The sequence below is a fragment of the Antechinus flavipes genome, chromosome 3 (genome assembly GCF_016432865.1).
Source record: "Antechinus flavipes isolate AdamAnt ecotype Samford, QLD, Australia chromosome 3, AdamAnt_v2, whole genome shotgun sequence".
Taxonomy (NCBI): domain Eukaryota; kingdom Metazoa; phylum Chordata; class Mammalia; order Dasyuromorphia; family Dasyuridae; genus Antechinus; species Antechinus flavipes.
Genome location: NC_067400.1, coordinates 229,480,205 through 229,496,153, shown reverse-complemented (window position 1 = coordinate 229,496,153; position 15,949 = coordinate 229,480,205). Strand labels below are relative to the sequence as shown.

Here is a 15,949-nt window from a genome sequence, read left to right as displayed (position 1 = left end):
CGCCGAGCCCCGCCTTCTCCAGTCCGGTCCAGAGGAGTCCAGCGCTGGCGCCGCCCAGCTCTAACCCGTCGGGCCCCAGATCACTCCCAAAGCCGCTCCGCACCCCGGCTTTTAGGCGGCCGTCCAGACTCCTCTCCTCTCCTCCCCTTCCTTAACTACGAATCTCCAATTTTCCCAGTTTTTCGCTCTTGTCCCTTCCCCCCCTCTTTACATCTCTCCCTACTCCTACGCCCCAGGACAGGCCACCCATAAAACCTCGTCCGAAGAGCAAAGCTCAGGTCCGGACAATTCCCCGCCCGCCCTAGTGCGCGCACACATATGCACACACAGAGATGTACACATTCACACACATTCCCCCTCTTTCCTCTTCCCCAGCACGCCCCCACGATCTGCTAAAGAAGGAGGCTGGAAGGAGCAGGCTATTGTTCCCCCGCCCGGGCTTTGCAAGACTGGTAGAGAAGGGAGTTTCCTGCCTTCACAAAATGGAGCCTAGGCTCTTTATTTAGGAGCCTGGACGAAAAGCTCCAGCCAAATAAGAAGGAAGCAGTCCTGGAAAACTAGCCGCCCTTGAGAAAAGAGAAGGTATTCATGTTCTCTTACAGCACGCGAAAAACATGTGTTGCTTCCTTTGCAGAAAAACCTGGAGGGGTTTGCAAACTTTTGAGAAAAGAAATAAAAAACAAAAAACATTCCTAGGAACTCTGGTGTAATAAAGAAAGTAACGAGCAGGGTCTTTACGTGTGGTGGATTTTTTTTTTTTTTAAGTTGCGAATCGGTAAAGAACACCCTCTCTAAAAACTGACGTGCCCCCTTGTTAATGTCTCCACATCTGTCGTCAAGAAGAGAATTCAACTAAAGTTAATACCCACCCTGGGCACAGCACCACGTTTGGTGCCAGAGATTCAAAGACAAGTGGGACAAGCTGATGAAATACAAGTTCTACAACCTTGACTTAGTTGATGAATGTTCAGGAATGAGAAACTACAACTAAACTGTTTCACCATGTTTATTTAAATAATCTGGAAGGAAGATATTTTCATATTTATCAAGCTTCTCCTAAAAAACAAAAACAAAACACAAACAAAATCACCACGGCAGTCTTGACTGACGGAGCAGTTCAACAAGTTGGTCCGACGGGAATTGCATTTTACTTTCTCTAGTTTATGAAGTACCAAGGTGACTATACTATTGTCACTGCACAGATTGAACCCAGGGAAAGCAAGATCACTATCACACTTGCTTGTGCACAGATCTTTCAACTATCTTACCTGCCTCTTTTAACATAAGGAATGCACAGCAATCTGTATGTATACATATATATGTGTATATATAAACATACATGCATGCATGCATGTACATAACCCTAAAAAAAATTATGTGCTAAAAACTACACCTAAATGTTTCATTAGATTACGAGGAAGTTGGTCGGTGTCCTAACTAGATCCCTGTATAACTTGTGCTAATAGAGCTAAACTTTTTGGAGTCTCAATTTTCTCATCTGTAAAATATAAACAAGCAGGACAATACTTGCACTACCACCTTTCATAAAGATTATTGAGATCAGACATTAAAGGATTTTGTAAGTAATTGAGTGCTATTCTAATCTAAAGTACTCCTGTTAAATAACAGCTTTCCTGATATATGGCAGATTCAAGGAGGTTGAAGGTTCTTCAGCTGTTCATTACTTTCTCCATATTGTGTAAATAAGGGGGGAAAAAGTGACTATCACTGCAGTGAAGCTGATTTCTCCAAAGTTATCAATAATCTCTTATTTACCAAATTTCATGATCTTTTTCAGTGTTAGTCTTTCTTGACCTGTTTTCTGTTTTTACACTATTTACCACCCCCTCCTCCTAAATACTCTTTACTCTGGGTTTTTGTCATACATTGCATTCCTTACTCTCCAATCTGATGAACTACTCCGATCTGCTTAGATTCATCAACCACATCATACCTCACTTATGGTTGCCATATAAATTCTGGTCTAGGCTTACTGCAGTCTCCCTATATTCTCTCACTTGGTAATCTCATTAGCAGCCAAGGATTTCATTATCATCCTTATTCTGATGATTCTCAAGTCACTGTATACTGTTCTAGTTATCACCTTTGACTTTTAACATTGCATGGCCAATTGTCTATTGGACATTTCATGGATGTCCCAGAGACATTTCAGATTCAACATGTTCAAAATATAACATTGCCTTTCCTCCCCCCATCCCATTCCTCTTCCAAATATCCCCATCTCTATTAAGGGCACTCCTTTTTTTTTTTTTTTTACTCTCCCAGGATCATAACCTTGAGTATAATACTCAAGGTTTAACTTTCTCACTAGACATATCCAATTGATGAATATATCTCCATAATGGCTCTCTCAAACAATACCTTCACTACTCACATAACCAATTTACTTCAGGCTCTTATCATTTCTCAACTAAATTATTTCAAGGCTAATTTGTTCTTCTTGCCTCATCTCTCAGTCTCTCTTCCACACAGCTGCCAGTAATTTTTTTTAAAGCACAGTTGTACTATATAATTCCCTCTGCTCTATAAACATCAGCAATTTTCTCTTGTCTTGGATTTGATTTCAAACATCTCTGTCTAGATTTTAAAGCCCTGCACAACCTGTCCTCAAACTTTCCAACCTCATTGTTTACTAGCCTCCCTTCCCATACTGGGCAATTCAGCCACACTACCCTCTTTATTCTTAACAGGAGACATTCCTGAATTCTTGCCTTTACATAGACCATTATCCCACAATGGAATGCTCTCTTAACTTCCACCTCATAGAATGAATCTCTTTTTAAAAGACAACTCAAACATTACTTTTTTTTTAACCTTTTTTTTTCAGTTAACAAAAATAAATTTTCTCTCCTTATACCCCTTCATTGTTGGAAAAAATATCTTTCTAATAAATACACATAGTCAAGCAAAAATTCCCCCATTGGCCATATCCAAAAATTATATCTCACCCTGATCTTTCAGTCCTTCACCTTACTCTCAGAAAATGGTTAGAATGCTTCATCACTAGCTCGATAGAATCATGATTGATCATTGAACTAATCAGGATTCTTGTATCTTTCAAAGTTATGTATTTTTACAATGTTATTGTTTTGTATAAAATGTATTCTATGTTGTTTTGTATAAATTGTTCTCCTGGTTATGCTCACTAAGTTATTCATTCATGTCTTCTCATGTTTCAGTGAAAACTAGCCCTTTATTTCTTATGGCAAAAATGGTATTCCATATTTGTATATCATAACTTGTTCAGTTATTCCCTATTTAGTTTATAATTTAGGGCTTTGCTGCAAAGAGCTGCTGTAAATATTTTTGTACATCTGGGTCCTTTTCCATTTTCCTTGAACTCTTTAAGGCACAGGTCTGTTAGTGATATTACGGGTATATATAAAAAAATTCTAATATCAAATACCACATTTAATAAGATTCTACTGTTACTGCCCTCCCTCTCAGACTTGCCTTGTTATTTAATTGCTCTGTATTTGTCCTTTTTATATTTACTCTGTTTATATGTTGTTCTTGTTATTTTCTCTCTCCTCCACTAAAATGTAAATTCTTTGAAAGTAGGAATTCATTCATTGTATTTGTATCCCCAGCACTGGCATATGTTGTTGCTGTTGTTCAGTTGTTTTCAACTATACCTCTCCAGGACCAAATTAGGCATTTTTTGCCAAAGATATTGGTGTGGTTTGCCATTTCCTTTTCCAGCTCATTTTACAGATAAGGAACCTGAAGCAAACAAGGTGAGATGACTTGGCCAGAACAATTTATATAACTAGTAAGTATTTGAGGAGGTTTAATAAGGATTCATTCATTGGAAGAGAACAATGAATAAGTGGGACTGAGAAGAAGTAGCAGAGGTAAAAGAACCAGGAAAGAGCAGTGTCATGGAAACTAAGGCATATAGAAAGAAGGGGCGGTTAACAATTATTTAAATTATTTAAAAAAAAAGTCAAGGAAGAATTACAATTTTAACCTTATTACTAGAAATTGAAAGTAAATGCCATACTAATAAGCTCACACTCATCTTGTAGGCCATGGGAGGGAAGGGAGGGGGCAATTGAATGAGTTTGGCAAGGAAGTGACAAGATGAAAATGATGTTTAACAACCTAATCTGTGTAGACCTGGGCTTCTTAAATTTCGACCCCTTATCTATGAAGAAATTTTTACATAACCCCAGGTATATAGGTGTGTAAAATAGGTATTCAAGTAAAAATTTACTGATAATAAATCATAAAGAAATTTATTTTAACACAATTCTTTGTATACATTATCATTTATTAAAGACAAAAGCAAATTTGCATACTAATGAGATGGATGTGCTGATTTTTACTAAAAAAATTAAATCTTGACAGAATATTTGATACCTTTTACTGTTGCTAATTTTTTTCCCCCTGAGACAATTGGGGTTAAGTGACTTGCTCAGGATTACACAGCCAGGAAGTGTTAAGTATCTGAGACCAGATTTAAACTCAAGTCCTCCTGAGTTCAGGGCTGGTGTTTTATCCATTGCATCACATAGCTGCTCCTGTTGCCAAAAATTTTCATGACCCCCACTCCCCCAAATTGTTACATAACCTCATAAAGGTAAAGAATTTTTGTTCTAGACCTTAGTTATCTCATCAATAAAAGAGAGGCTCAGATTATATGGTCCCTAAAGTTCCCTTTACCTCTAAATACATGTCATAAGAAAAAATAATTTGACAACTCACATGAACTATATATGGAGGTGGACAGAGCTTTGAAGCATGGAAATTGCCTCAGAAGTGTTTTCATGACCTATTACCTTCATGAAGCTTTCTGACTTCTCCCTTCAGGATTCTCATAGCACAGTTTGTACCTCTTATATTCTATTTATGCATTTTGTTTATTTGTATGTAAGTTTCATCTCCCTATATAATTCTTAATAAATATCATCTTATGTCATTTTGTCTCTCTTTTAGCCTTTATTGCAGTATTATAATTAATAACATATAGATGGATGGATGGATGGACGAATGAAACATTTATTATGAGTTAAGTGCTGGGATATAAATACAAAAGCAAAAACTCAAAGCTTCTCTTAAGGAGCTTATATTTTAATAGGAAGAAAGAACAAAAGTTCGTGTATCTGTGCAGCTGTGGAAGTAATGGAAAGACCCAGATTCTTTAGTCTCAAAAGCTAGATGGATGACAAAGTATGGTTTTCCAGAGGATACAGTGGCAGAGGAAATAGCAAAGCCTGGACTTCTAGATAAATATTTGTTTCTGGATTAAATATTAATCATTATTTGTTGAGTTTAAATTTCTAAGTTTTTGGATTAACAATAATATAATGAGGTAGGTGTAAGGTAATTTGGATTTGGACAAAATTTGTACACTAGGAACACAAGGAGAGTGAAGCATCAAAAATCATTTCAACTTGTAGTAAAGAGGGGGAACCATGGATAGATTAATTGAGAAGAATGTTTGGTCTGGGAAAAAGCTGAGTTTGGTTTTTAAACTTGTTGATTTTGAGGTGATGAGAAGACAAAGCTTGAAGAAACCTTAGCAATCATTTAGTTCAACCTCACTATCTGGCAAGAAAGAAAACTGAATCCCATAGGAGTTAAGTGATTTACTCTCACAAATTAGAGTACCTTTTATAAGTTAGAATTGGCCTTTATAGTATGCCATAGTTACCACTGAAAAAAAGAAGGAAATTTGTAAAACATATAAAAATACAGAGCTGGGGCCAAGAGAGGAACATTAAGATTATATATAATGAGAGATTTAATGTTCCTTTCCTAAGATCTCACAATATATTTTGGAGAAGTTCTTATAGAGTTAAAATTATAGAAATGTAAAAGAGCTCAGAAGAATAAGAACTAAAGATTTCCTGCTGGGAGAATGGTGAATAGTCACACCAAAAGAACTCCTATATCAATATCCCCTACTTCTTGTTGAGCCCCAGCCCTAGATTTGGTCCATTAAAGAAAGAGGTAAGTCTGGTGGTTCTAAACACTCACAGAGCTTCCAGGACGCCTATGATTTGTACTTTGGGATCAAGTGTTTCTCAGTGTAAAACTATTGAATTGTTATGACCCGTTGAGAGGTTGCCTGTGTTACACAGGAAGTATGTGGCCCAAGCAGAACTTGAGTTCAAGTATTCCTGATTCAAAGGCTGTTTCCACTCACTATCCTAGGCTGCCTTGCTGCAACGAAATTCATCTAGAATATATAGCACCTTCTGAGCAAGTAAGAGAAAAGAGGGAAGAAAGAGAGCCCTTTCATAGCTCTCTGTCAGAGCAATTTTAATTTTATCTCAATACAACCCTTTAATTGTGTATGGTAGTACCAGCATGATGTGAAGAAAAGGAATTTAGAAAAGGAATCTTTTTGGGATATAGCTCCCACTACTCAATTTAGTATAGACACTACTCAATCAAAGGTATACACAGTTTTATAGACCTTTGATCAAAGTTCCAAATTGTTCTTCAGAATGGGAACACAAAAATGAATGGTGAAAACTATCTTTACATGTATTTGGGAGGAAAAAAATAGTATTGAGAAAAAAAACCCCAACTCATCTATAAATTATTGAACCAAGAACTGTATCTGTAAGTTTTCTATTCAGTTAAATTTTGTATTTTTGGAAAAAACCTTAGTCCCTAGATGGCACTGATGTATATCTTTTCCTTTCAAAAGTCCTTATTTACCACAATGTTTTCTAATATTTGGCTTTTGGAGAAAAAATAATGTAAATCTATAAACCTTAGGGAGAGATACTTTAAGGTATCTAGTTTATTCCCTATAAATAGGGTTATTCCCAAAATATTGCTTGGCTTAAATCCTCCTAACAGTTAAATATTTTAATTTTTTTCTAAAAAGACAGACACCATCATTTACAATGACAATTAACATTTTTTTTCTCTAAAAATTTTGATTTCATCATAGGTACAGGGAAATTGTAGTAAGGCACTTTGTTTACCAAAAGTGGGTCAGAATTTATTGCCTCAGATAGGTGCATGGAGCCCTGAGAGGTTAAATGAGTTGTCAAGTTCACACATCCAAAATGTGTCAGAGGAGAAACTTGAACCAAATTCTTCCTTACTACAAGGATAGTAATGGCATGATGGTGATAAAGCATAGTGAATTATAATCAATATTGTTTGAGCAGTTTCTGTGTTAAATTCAAAGGCATTAGTATTGAGCTTTTTAGTGACAATCTACCCTAATGCATCAAAGTTGGATCACAGAAATAACCATTTCAAATATACTTCAAATTTGATCTGACATGGAAATCTAAACAAAAACATTTTGCTTTACAAAAGAATATTTTACCTCATGGAAAGATTTGTCATAGGAATTCATTTATTTAAATAATGTTTCCCTAACATGTTTTAAATGATTCTGTTTATAAAAATTAATTTTATAATATTTATGCATATGTTTCTAAGACCACATGTACTGGGTATTATGTACCTAGAATGTAATAATACAATATTATGCATCATTAAGTGCTAGATCAGCATTTTCTAAATTATGCTCTTCATTGTGAGAAAATTTCAATGCTAGCAACATTTATCCCTCTAAAATGTTAAATGTTATATTTTTACAAGCAACAATCTGAGAAGGTGAATAAAATACTCATTATAGAATCAGACTCTCAGAATTAGAATATACTTTGGAAGCTATTGAGTCCAACCTACATCTGACTATAAATTCTCTAGAGAAACACACTGAATAGCTGGTCAGTCAGCTTTTGTTAGAATTTTAAAAAATTTTTTTAATTCAATGGTGTTTTATTTTTGTAATTACACAAAAAGGCAATTTTCAATGTTCATTTAAAAAAAGATTTTGCATTCTAAATTTTTTTCCCTCTCTCCCTTACCACCTCCTTCTCTAAGAGAGCATGTGATCTGGTAAAGCTTAAAGAGGTGTAATCATGTGAAACATATTTTCATATTAGTCATGTTGTAAAAGAAGAAAAAGAATAAAAGGAAAAAAGTGGGAAAAAAACAAAAAAATGAAAATAGTATAGTTCATTTGGCATTTGGACTCTAAGTTATTTCTCTGGATGTGGGTAGCATTTTCCATCATGAGTCTTTTGGAATTGTCTAATCATCATATTGCTGAGAAAAGCTAAGTTGATTATTGCTAATCATCATACAATGCTCTAATTTTGCTCACTTCACTTGATATCAGTTCATTTAAGTCCTTAATGGTTGCTCATAGAGATTGTATAATATTGTTTTTAAGTTAGATCTCTAAATCGATCTAATAATAGAAGATATGGATTTATTTCTAAAACTCTGATATTATAACTGTTTTAAAAACATATTTCTGAAAATATTTACTAGCTCAACTATTTAGTTTCCCACTTGTAAAAATCTGACTGGATTATTTCTAATGGGTTTTCCAGTTCTGACATTTTGTCACTCTATGATTCTAAAATTTTCTAAATATTTAGATAAATGTTGTTTCTGTTGAGAAATGGCAACCTGATTTTTTTGAAAATTTTTAAATTTTTTTTAAAGTATATATTTGTGTTTATTAACTAAAACCCCAATCCTTCAAAATTGCTTAAAGATTAATTCAAAGAAATCTCCATTTTAGCATTCAGCCTGTCAGACTTCCATTCTAAGAGTAATGGCCAAAATAAACCGTAAGGAAACTATTTCAACCCCCTTCCTAAAGTGAACTAATGAATCCTTTACATATGTTCTTGTGGACAAGTGTTCTTGGAGAACAAAAAAAGCTTTGTATCATTCTTTGAGGAGCAAAAGGAGCATTAGTTAGTGTACCAAAAGATCAACCAAATGAGAGAAGCTTAGAAGTCAGTATATCATTTATATAATTACAACTAAGAAAACTATTGTGAGACAACAGGTTATGAAGCCAAAAGTCAATCCTGCTGCCTCAACTTAAAAGTTAGTCAACTAATGAAGACAGATATAGTTGTCAATAAATGCTTTTTGGGTTTGCTTTTTTTTTAATAAAGGGCAAGGAAGCCAATCGGTAGTACTCAAAAGGGTTCTCCCAAAATATTTGGAAAAATTGTCTTATATCACTGGAATGGTCTTTACTTAGCCAGTCCCTGAATCTCACTAAAGAGTGAGACAACATCAGTATCTAATATCATAAAACATTTCATAGATAGAAGCCCTCTCAAAACAAATGCCAGTCTTTTAATATATCTTTTAAAAAGCTATAATGTAATAGTTACAAAGCATAGCTTTTCTATTATACAAATCAAGACAGAGATAATGTGGTACAGTATAAGAAGACAGATTGAGTTAGGATTTAGGTTTCTTTCTCAGGGCCTCATTGTTCTCATTTGTAATAAGAAAGGGTTGGGTTGGGAGATCTCTAAGACTCCCTTCCAATTCTAATATTCCATAAGTCCAAGATATATAAGTTGTTGCAGGTCCTTTGTTGTTGAAAAGGCTCGATGACATCACAGGATGATATCCTGACTTGTGGGTGAGTTAGATTTAAATAAGGCAAAATTGTACACAGTCATAAGCCTCATTCTTTCTTCGAGTCCAGTCCAGTCCAGTTCAGGACAAAACACAAGATGACTGGCAATGGCCCAGGATGTAGTGGATGACCTCGGCACCTTCCATGTCTGATTAAGCTCTTAGTGATTCACCATACCCATTGCAGCCACTTTTATGGATGCTGCAATAAACTGTTTTCATCTGCTGGGGTAAGTCTTCACCTGTCTGAGGTAGACATTTCCCTAACTAACCAATAGCTTTGAGGCCTTTTAGTTATCCTCAATCTGGTTTGGCCCTCCTGCCAAAAGTTTTCCTACAGTGTAGCCACTGCAAGCTTCAGCTTCTTGGAGACACAGGTGAGATCTGGCTGAAGGTAGATATGAAAGGTGGATAACCAGCCTTCACCCAGGGGGACAGTCTTCTTGGAATATTGCATTTGTTTCAAGTTACAAAAAATTAAAGCAGGAGTGAAAGGAACTGGATTTACCTATGTGTTAGGCCCATGACTTAATAGAATGGCATGTTTTTAACATAACTGTTTTATTTCATAAAGCAAGTCTATTAAACACACAACTTGTAACCCAACACTACTGGTTATTCCCATTCCCCTTCAGCTGTAAAGACCTCTAGTAAAGTGTGCTGCATGGATTTTTTCCATTTTTTGTTTTAAGAAATAACTGCAAAACTATAGATGGTATAAAGCTTGTCAAATGTAAGCATGAGCCTGCCATCAGGTTTACAAATAAAATACAAATACATTGCATGGTAACAACATTTTATTTTGTTTTGCTAAAGCAAGTTGTTGATTAACAACAAACAAAAGTAGATATGTTCTAGTGGTTGCTACTATAGAAGAATAAGCATTTTCTAACTGTAATATTAGATAAGATTAATTTTTTTTTTTTGGTGATGAATTCTACCTGTGATGTCTCTCATGTAAAAACAATGAGATAAATGTAATTCAGAGAAGGTTAAAATGAATTCAAAACAACCTTCAAGGAAATAGATGTCTAGGACTACATTAAAAAATCTTATGTTGAATGAATAGCAGCAAAATGAGAATTTAAAGTGCCTTAAGTCTGTTTTAAAAATAAGCAATTAAAAAATATGAAATATTTCAGTTTATGGTCTAATTAGGATACTTTGGACAATATCATGAATATCTATAGCTTACAAAAGAAAAAATAAAGTACTCATACCCTGTACTTAATATACATTATTTACATACTCTCATATGCACAATTCCATATAGTTTACAATATACAATAGTCTCTGAAGGAAAATAATAGCAAAATATTTATTCACTTATACAATAGATAGCATTATTTCTTTTAAAAAAAAAACTTTAAAAAATACATAAATATAATGCAGAAAATAAAGACTACAAGAATAACTTTTTGAGGTATTCACTAGATTGCAAATGTCTTAACTCTGATCCATGCCTGCCATGAGTGACAATGCCAGAGACTCCACTGTAGAATAAAAACAAAAAAAATGTTTAGATCAGTATTCAATAATTTTGAGAATAAGCTTAGAAATGGAAGAGTTTTAATGTTTTAAATACATAACAAAAACTGTACCTAAGTAAAGAAAACAAATTTTTTTATTAACCATCTTCATTTCTAGATTAATAGTTGCTACTTCAGTCTCATGACTTAGAATCAGAAGACTTTGGGTCTAGTTAGAATTTTTAAGACACTCACCTCAATTGCAAAAATAAGAAAATCAAAGCCAGAAATGTCAAGCAACTTTGCTTAGTGCAGAACTGTTTAATTATATTCCATATCTTGGGACTCTCTCTAAGGTCTACTACTTAATTTTTGTTTTCTTGAAATTACCATGCACCAATCCAACTACATCTTGTATCACAAATACTTAAAGATGAATTCTTGACATGAAATTATATAATCATTCTGATATGTAATCTATCTGTATATTTGGTATATTAAAAACATTTGTAATCTACCATAATACATAAGAAGCATCCAACATTAAAAAAAAGTGAGAGATAAAACTAACACAAATCTGGCAATAACTACTACTATATCATATACATTAAGAGACTACATTTTCAATAAATTTCTATAGCCAACAGATTCAATCTACTAAATTTTCTAAACAATGTGTGGGAAAAAAGTGACTAAATATGTCCATTATTTTTATGCACTATGACTTATCAAGTAACTTCTTCTCAAAACTGTTTATTTCATATACCTTATTCTCAATCTGTTAGGCCTGAATTTCATTTTACTGGCAACTCTGAAAGCTAACTTAGTAAAATAAAATCAACTTTCAATATTTTTAATAGAGAAGTAGCAAAAAACCTATGAATAGTATAGCAAATATAAATAAAATCCTTAGCAGTTTCTGACTTACGTTAAAAGAAAAAATAAATTAACTAAAGGCTAATGATATGGCAAATTTTGTCATCTTTGTTCACTAACTATGGATACAAGGTTATAAAATCATCAGTTTTTTTAAAATAAAAAGCTATTATACAAAAAGTTAATTTTAGTTTATTTAATGTAATATTTACTTTATTATATGACTTTGAGAAAATTCATTATAGAACTGCTTTGTGCCTTTGCCATTGTTTAAAATGCTAAGGAATAGCACCTAGTCAGTGAGATTAAAGATATAATTAGGTGACTTAGTCTTAGTCCTTACTACAGCATCTCTCAACTACTGGTATTTTCATGGACTTTTGATTTGTTTTTAGGGGGAATGTGCTAATGCCAGATAATGCTTACATTTTTCTTTGCAAAGGGAATATATATGTCTATAATGTATTCAACAATTTCATGTATAACTTGTAAACTTGTAAAGGCTATTTTAAGAGACAGCTGCTTTCCCATGTCATAAAATCATAAAATTATAATGAAGACTGTACTTTTTCAAACTATAAAAAGTACCATGCTTAAACTTATATATGAGTTATTATTCCTATTCACTAAGACCCATTAAAAATCAAAAACTAATAATACTCATATTATTGAATAAATGAGTTATCATCTCTTAAAGATTTTTAAAATATCTCAATTTTGTATGCAATAGTCCAAGCATGAGGGGTTGAAGGTCTGCATTAGATTGGTGGCAGTGTTAGGAGAGAAGGGTTCCTATTGGAGAGATGTTTACTTATATTAAGTGATTATATATACTCACAATGTGGAAAGGATCCTCTACAGACTGCTTTATTCAGAACAGTTACAAGAAACATATGACAATTTTTAAAATCTGACTCCATTTTTTCAATTGATTCCATCCTAAAGAAGGAAAATAGAGCTTTCATTAAAAATATAGTGATGAAATCATGAACACAAAGCAAGAAGTCACTAGGTATATAAATTTCACTTTGGAATTAATTTCAAATTTCTTTATTTTAATTATAACAGTCAAGCCAAGAAGTACATCAAAAATTTAAACAAGTTTATTATTGTCTCTCATAATTAAAATGGACCTTTGAGATCATCCAATTTAGTTCATGCCTAAATAGAACCTGTTTACAACTTTCTTAGAAAGTGCCCAGGAGCCTTTCTTGGAATATAGTTAATAAGAGGGAACTTTTCCTTTCTTCCCAAGTTACATCATTCCTTTTTAGAATAAATTACAATTCAAGTTTATATTTACACTGAGACTAACCTACTTCTTTGAAACTTATACCAATCATTATTTTCTGGAACCAATGAGAACAAATTTAATCTCTCTTAAAGCCTTTCAAATCACTTGAAGACAACTACTATGACCCTTACTTGCATTTTTTTTCTTTGGGCTAATCATATACCCTGCCTCCAGTCTGTCCCTTCATCTAATATTTCTACAACACATTATCCAAGTCTTACCCACTGTCCTTAGCAATTACCCTCTGAACTCATCCTAGTAATATGTTTTCTGTGGTACTCATAACTGAACAGTTTAACTGCGATATCTGACCAAAGCCTCTATTAATGCAGCCTAATATTATATAACCTTTTTTGGCTATCTTGTTACATTGATGTTTCAAATCGAGCTTTTAATCCACTAAAACTCAGAGATGTTTTTCACCTAAACTTCTGTCTAGTTAGGACTCTTCTATCCCATACTTGCAGAGTTGATTTTTTGAACCTATATATAGCTTACTCTTCCAGCAAATGAGAGTACATTAAAGCTTTATCATAAAATAGGTTCAAAATTATGTAAAAGGGAAGCAATATGGGTGGTAGGTAAGAAAACTAGCCCCGGAATCAGAAGACAAGTCCCATATCTCATATATATTGGCCATGTGACCTAGGCAAATTACTAAACTGAATATCACAAGACAACTCTCTAATTTTATATGTTTCAGAGCAAGCCAAGTCAGCAAGTATTTATTAAGTGCCTACTATGTTCTAGGCATTGTATACTGGGTATACAAAGAATGGCAGGTCCTAGCTCCAAGAAGCTCACAAGAGACAACACGAAAACAACTATGTAAAAACAAGATATCGATCTAAAACAGACAATTTCGGAGGGAAGGTACTAGCTTTGAGGAGGTCCAGGAAAGTCTTCTTACAAAGACAGAATTTTAGCTCATACTTAAAGAAAGCCAGGAAAGCCAAGAGGCAGGAGGGAGAGGATTGCAAGAATGGAGGACAGTAAAAATGCAGGGATCCAGGAAATGGGGTATCTAGTGGCCAGTATTACTGAATCTCAGAATAAGGTACCAAGAAACTGAAAAGGAAGGAAGGAAGGAGCCAAGCTATTATAGGTTTCAAATTTAGAGACAGGACTGAAGAGGGGGAGAGACTTAAAGTAAATTCATCAGCAGGTTAACACAATACTCCAGTCATGAGGGGGTTAAGGGTCCGCACTGATTGGTGGCCATGTCAGAGGACATAAAGATTCATATTGGAGAGATGCTGAAAAATGGAATTTGGCAACAGTTTGGATTACAGGGCATGGGAAAGAGTGAAAAATCCTGAATAATTCCAGGTTGTGAACCTGAGGGACTAGGAGGATAGTGCTGTCTTCTACACCAGAGCTACTTAAACTTTTTCCACTTGCAACCCCTTTTCACCCAAGAAAATTGTTATGTAACCCTGGTATATAAAATAAGTAAACAAATCAAACATTTATTGATAATATATCATAATCTTACAACCCCCACATTCAATTACATGACTCTATATGGGGTCACGACCCACAGTATAAGAAGTTTTGCTCTACACTAATAAGGAAGATACAAGAAGGGGAATAGGTGAGGGGAAGTTTTAGGGGGAAAGATAAAGAGTTTTGCTGTAGATATGTTTAAGATGTCTATTGGACATTCAGTTTGAGATGAAAGACTGGAAATCTCAGAATCATCAGCACAAGAGATGATAACTGAATCTACAGTAGCTAGGGAGATCAACAATTAAATAGTACAGAGGAAGTAGAGGGCCCAGTAATGAGACACAACCGAGATGTAGATCTGACAAAGAAGACAAAGGAATGTGGTCAGATATGTACAATAATCAGGAGAGATCAGTGTCACAAAAATCTAGAAAGAAGAGAGTATAAAGGAAAAGTTGAGAAAAAGCCATTAGATTTAGGAATTAAAGAACATAGGTAGGAGCAACTAGTGGCACAGTGTCTAGAGCAATGGCCCTGGATTCCAGAAAACCTGAGTTCAAAAGCAGTCTCAAACACTTACTAGCTGTAGGATCCAGGGCAAGTCACTTAATCCTGATTACCTCAAAATAAATAAATAAATTTAAAATTTAAAAAAGGAAAGGAAGAAAAAAAACATAGATAACTTTGGAGAAATCAATTTCAGATGAATGATGAGGTTAGAAGCCAGAATATGAAGTTAAGAAGAGAGAGGAGAGAAGTGAGAATAAAGATCAGAAGCTGTCCTCCATTGAAAGAAGAGGTTTCTTCACTGAGTTTCTTGTACAAATGAAATCACAGGTTCAATAAAAATAAAAAGTAAAATCTACTATTTAGTGAAGCACATGGAGCAATATTATTGATTTTCTACCTTTCAGCATTATCAGATGTAAGTTTAGTTCACACTTTTATGGAAAAAGGTACATTTTAAGTATTTTGAGACTAGGGTTACAGTTTATTTGATAGATTTATATAATTTCACTAATTTATCTGACTATCCTTGGTTTTCAATTTTCTCTTCAAAAAACAAAGATGATACTTGCAATCTAACTCATTAAAATATTGTGAAGATTTATAAGAGATCAGATTTTAATGTACTCTCATCCCCTTAGACTAAGGTACTAAATATAAGATATTATTAAAAATAAGACCAGACAGGCTGCAAATGAGAAATGACGAAGGAAGGAGGTAATTGGGCTTGGCATACCTATTGAATGGGTATGGAGGGGGAGAATTTGCTAAATACTGATAGTTTCTTTCTGGAAGACAATGATACTGGGAAAGAAAATACTTTTCTATGATATAAAAGTGTGATTTCCTGAGGTAGCAGTGAAAAACTGAAGACACAGAACAGATGAGACAAGTGGTT

The 15,949-nt window shown here is 34.0% G+C and overlaps 1 protein-coding gene across 2 annotated transcripts in view; it reads right to left on the bottom strand.

The window, feature by feature from the left end:
* Positions 1-10,235: 10,235 nt before the first annotated feature.
* TUBGCP5 (tubulin gamma complex associated protein 5) overlaps positions 10,236-15,949 on the bottom strand; it is a 48,168-nt gene continuing 42,454 nt past the window's right edge. Inside the window, exons 22-23 of one of the 2 annotated variants that reach the window (XM_051984630.1) lie at positions 12,636-12,740; positions 10,236-10,949 (exon numbers count right to left, since the gene is read on the bottom strand). In XM_051984630.1, coding sequence (XP_051840590.1) covers positions 10,859-10,949; positions 12,636-12,740 — 196 coding nt within the window. In that variant the 3' untranslated portion in view covers positions 10,236-10,858. The remainder of the gene's footprint in view (positions 10,950-12,635; positions 12,741-15,949) is intronic. The other variant, XM_051984629.1, reaches the window with a different exon arrangement.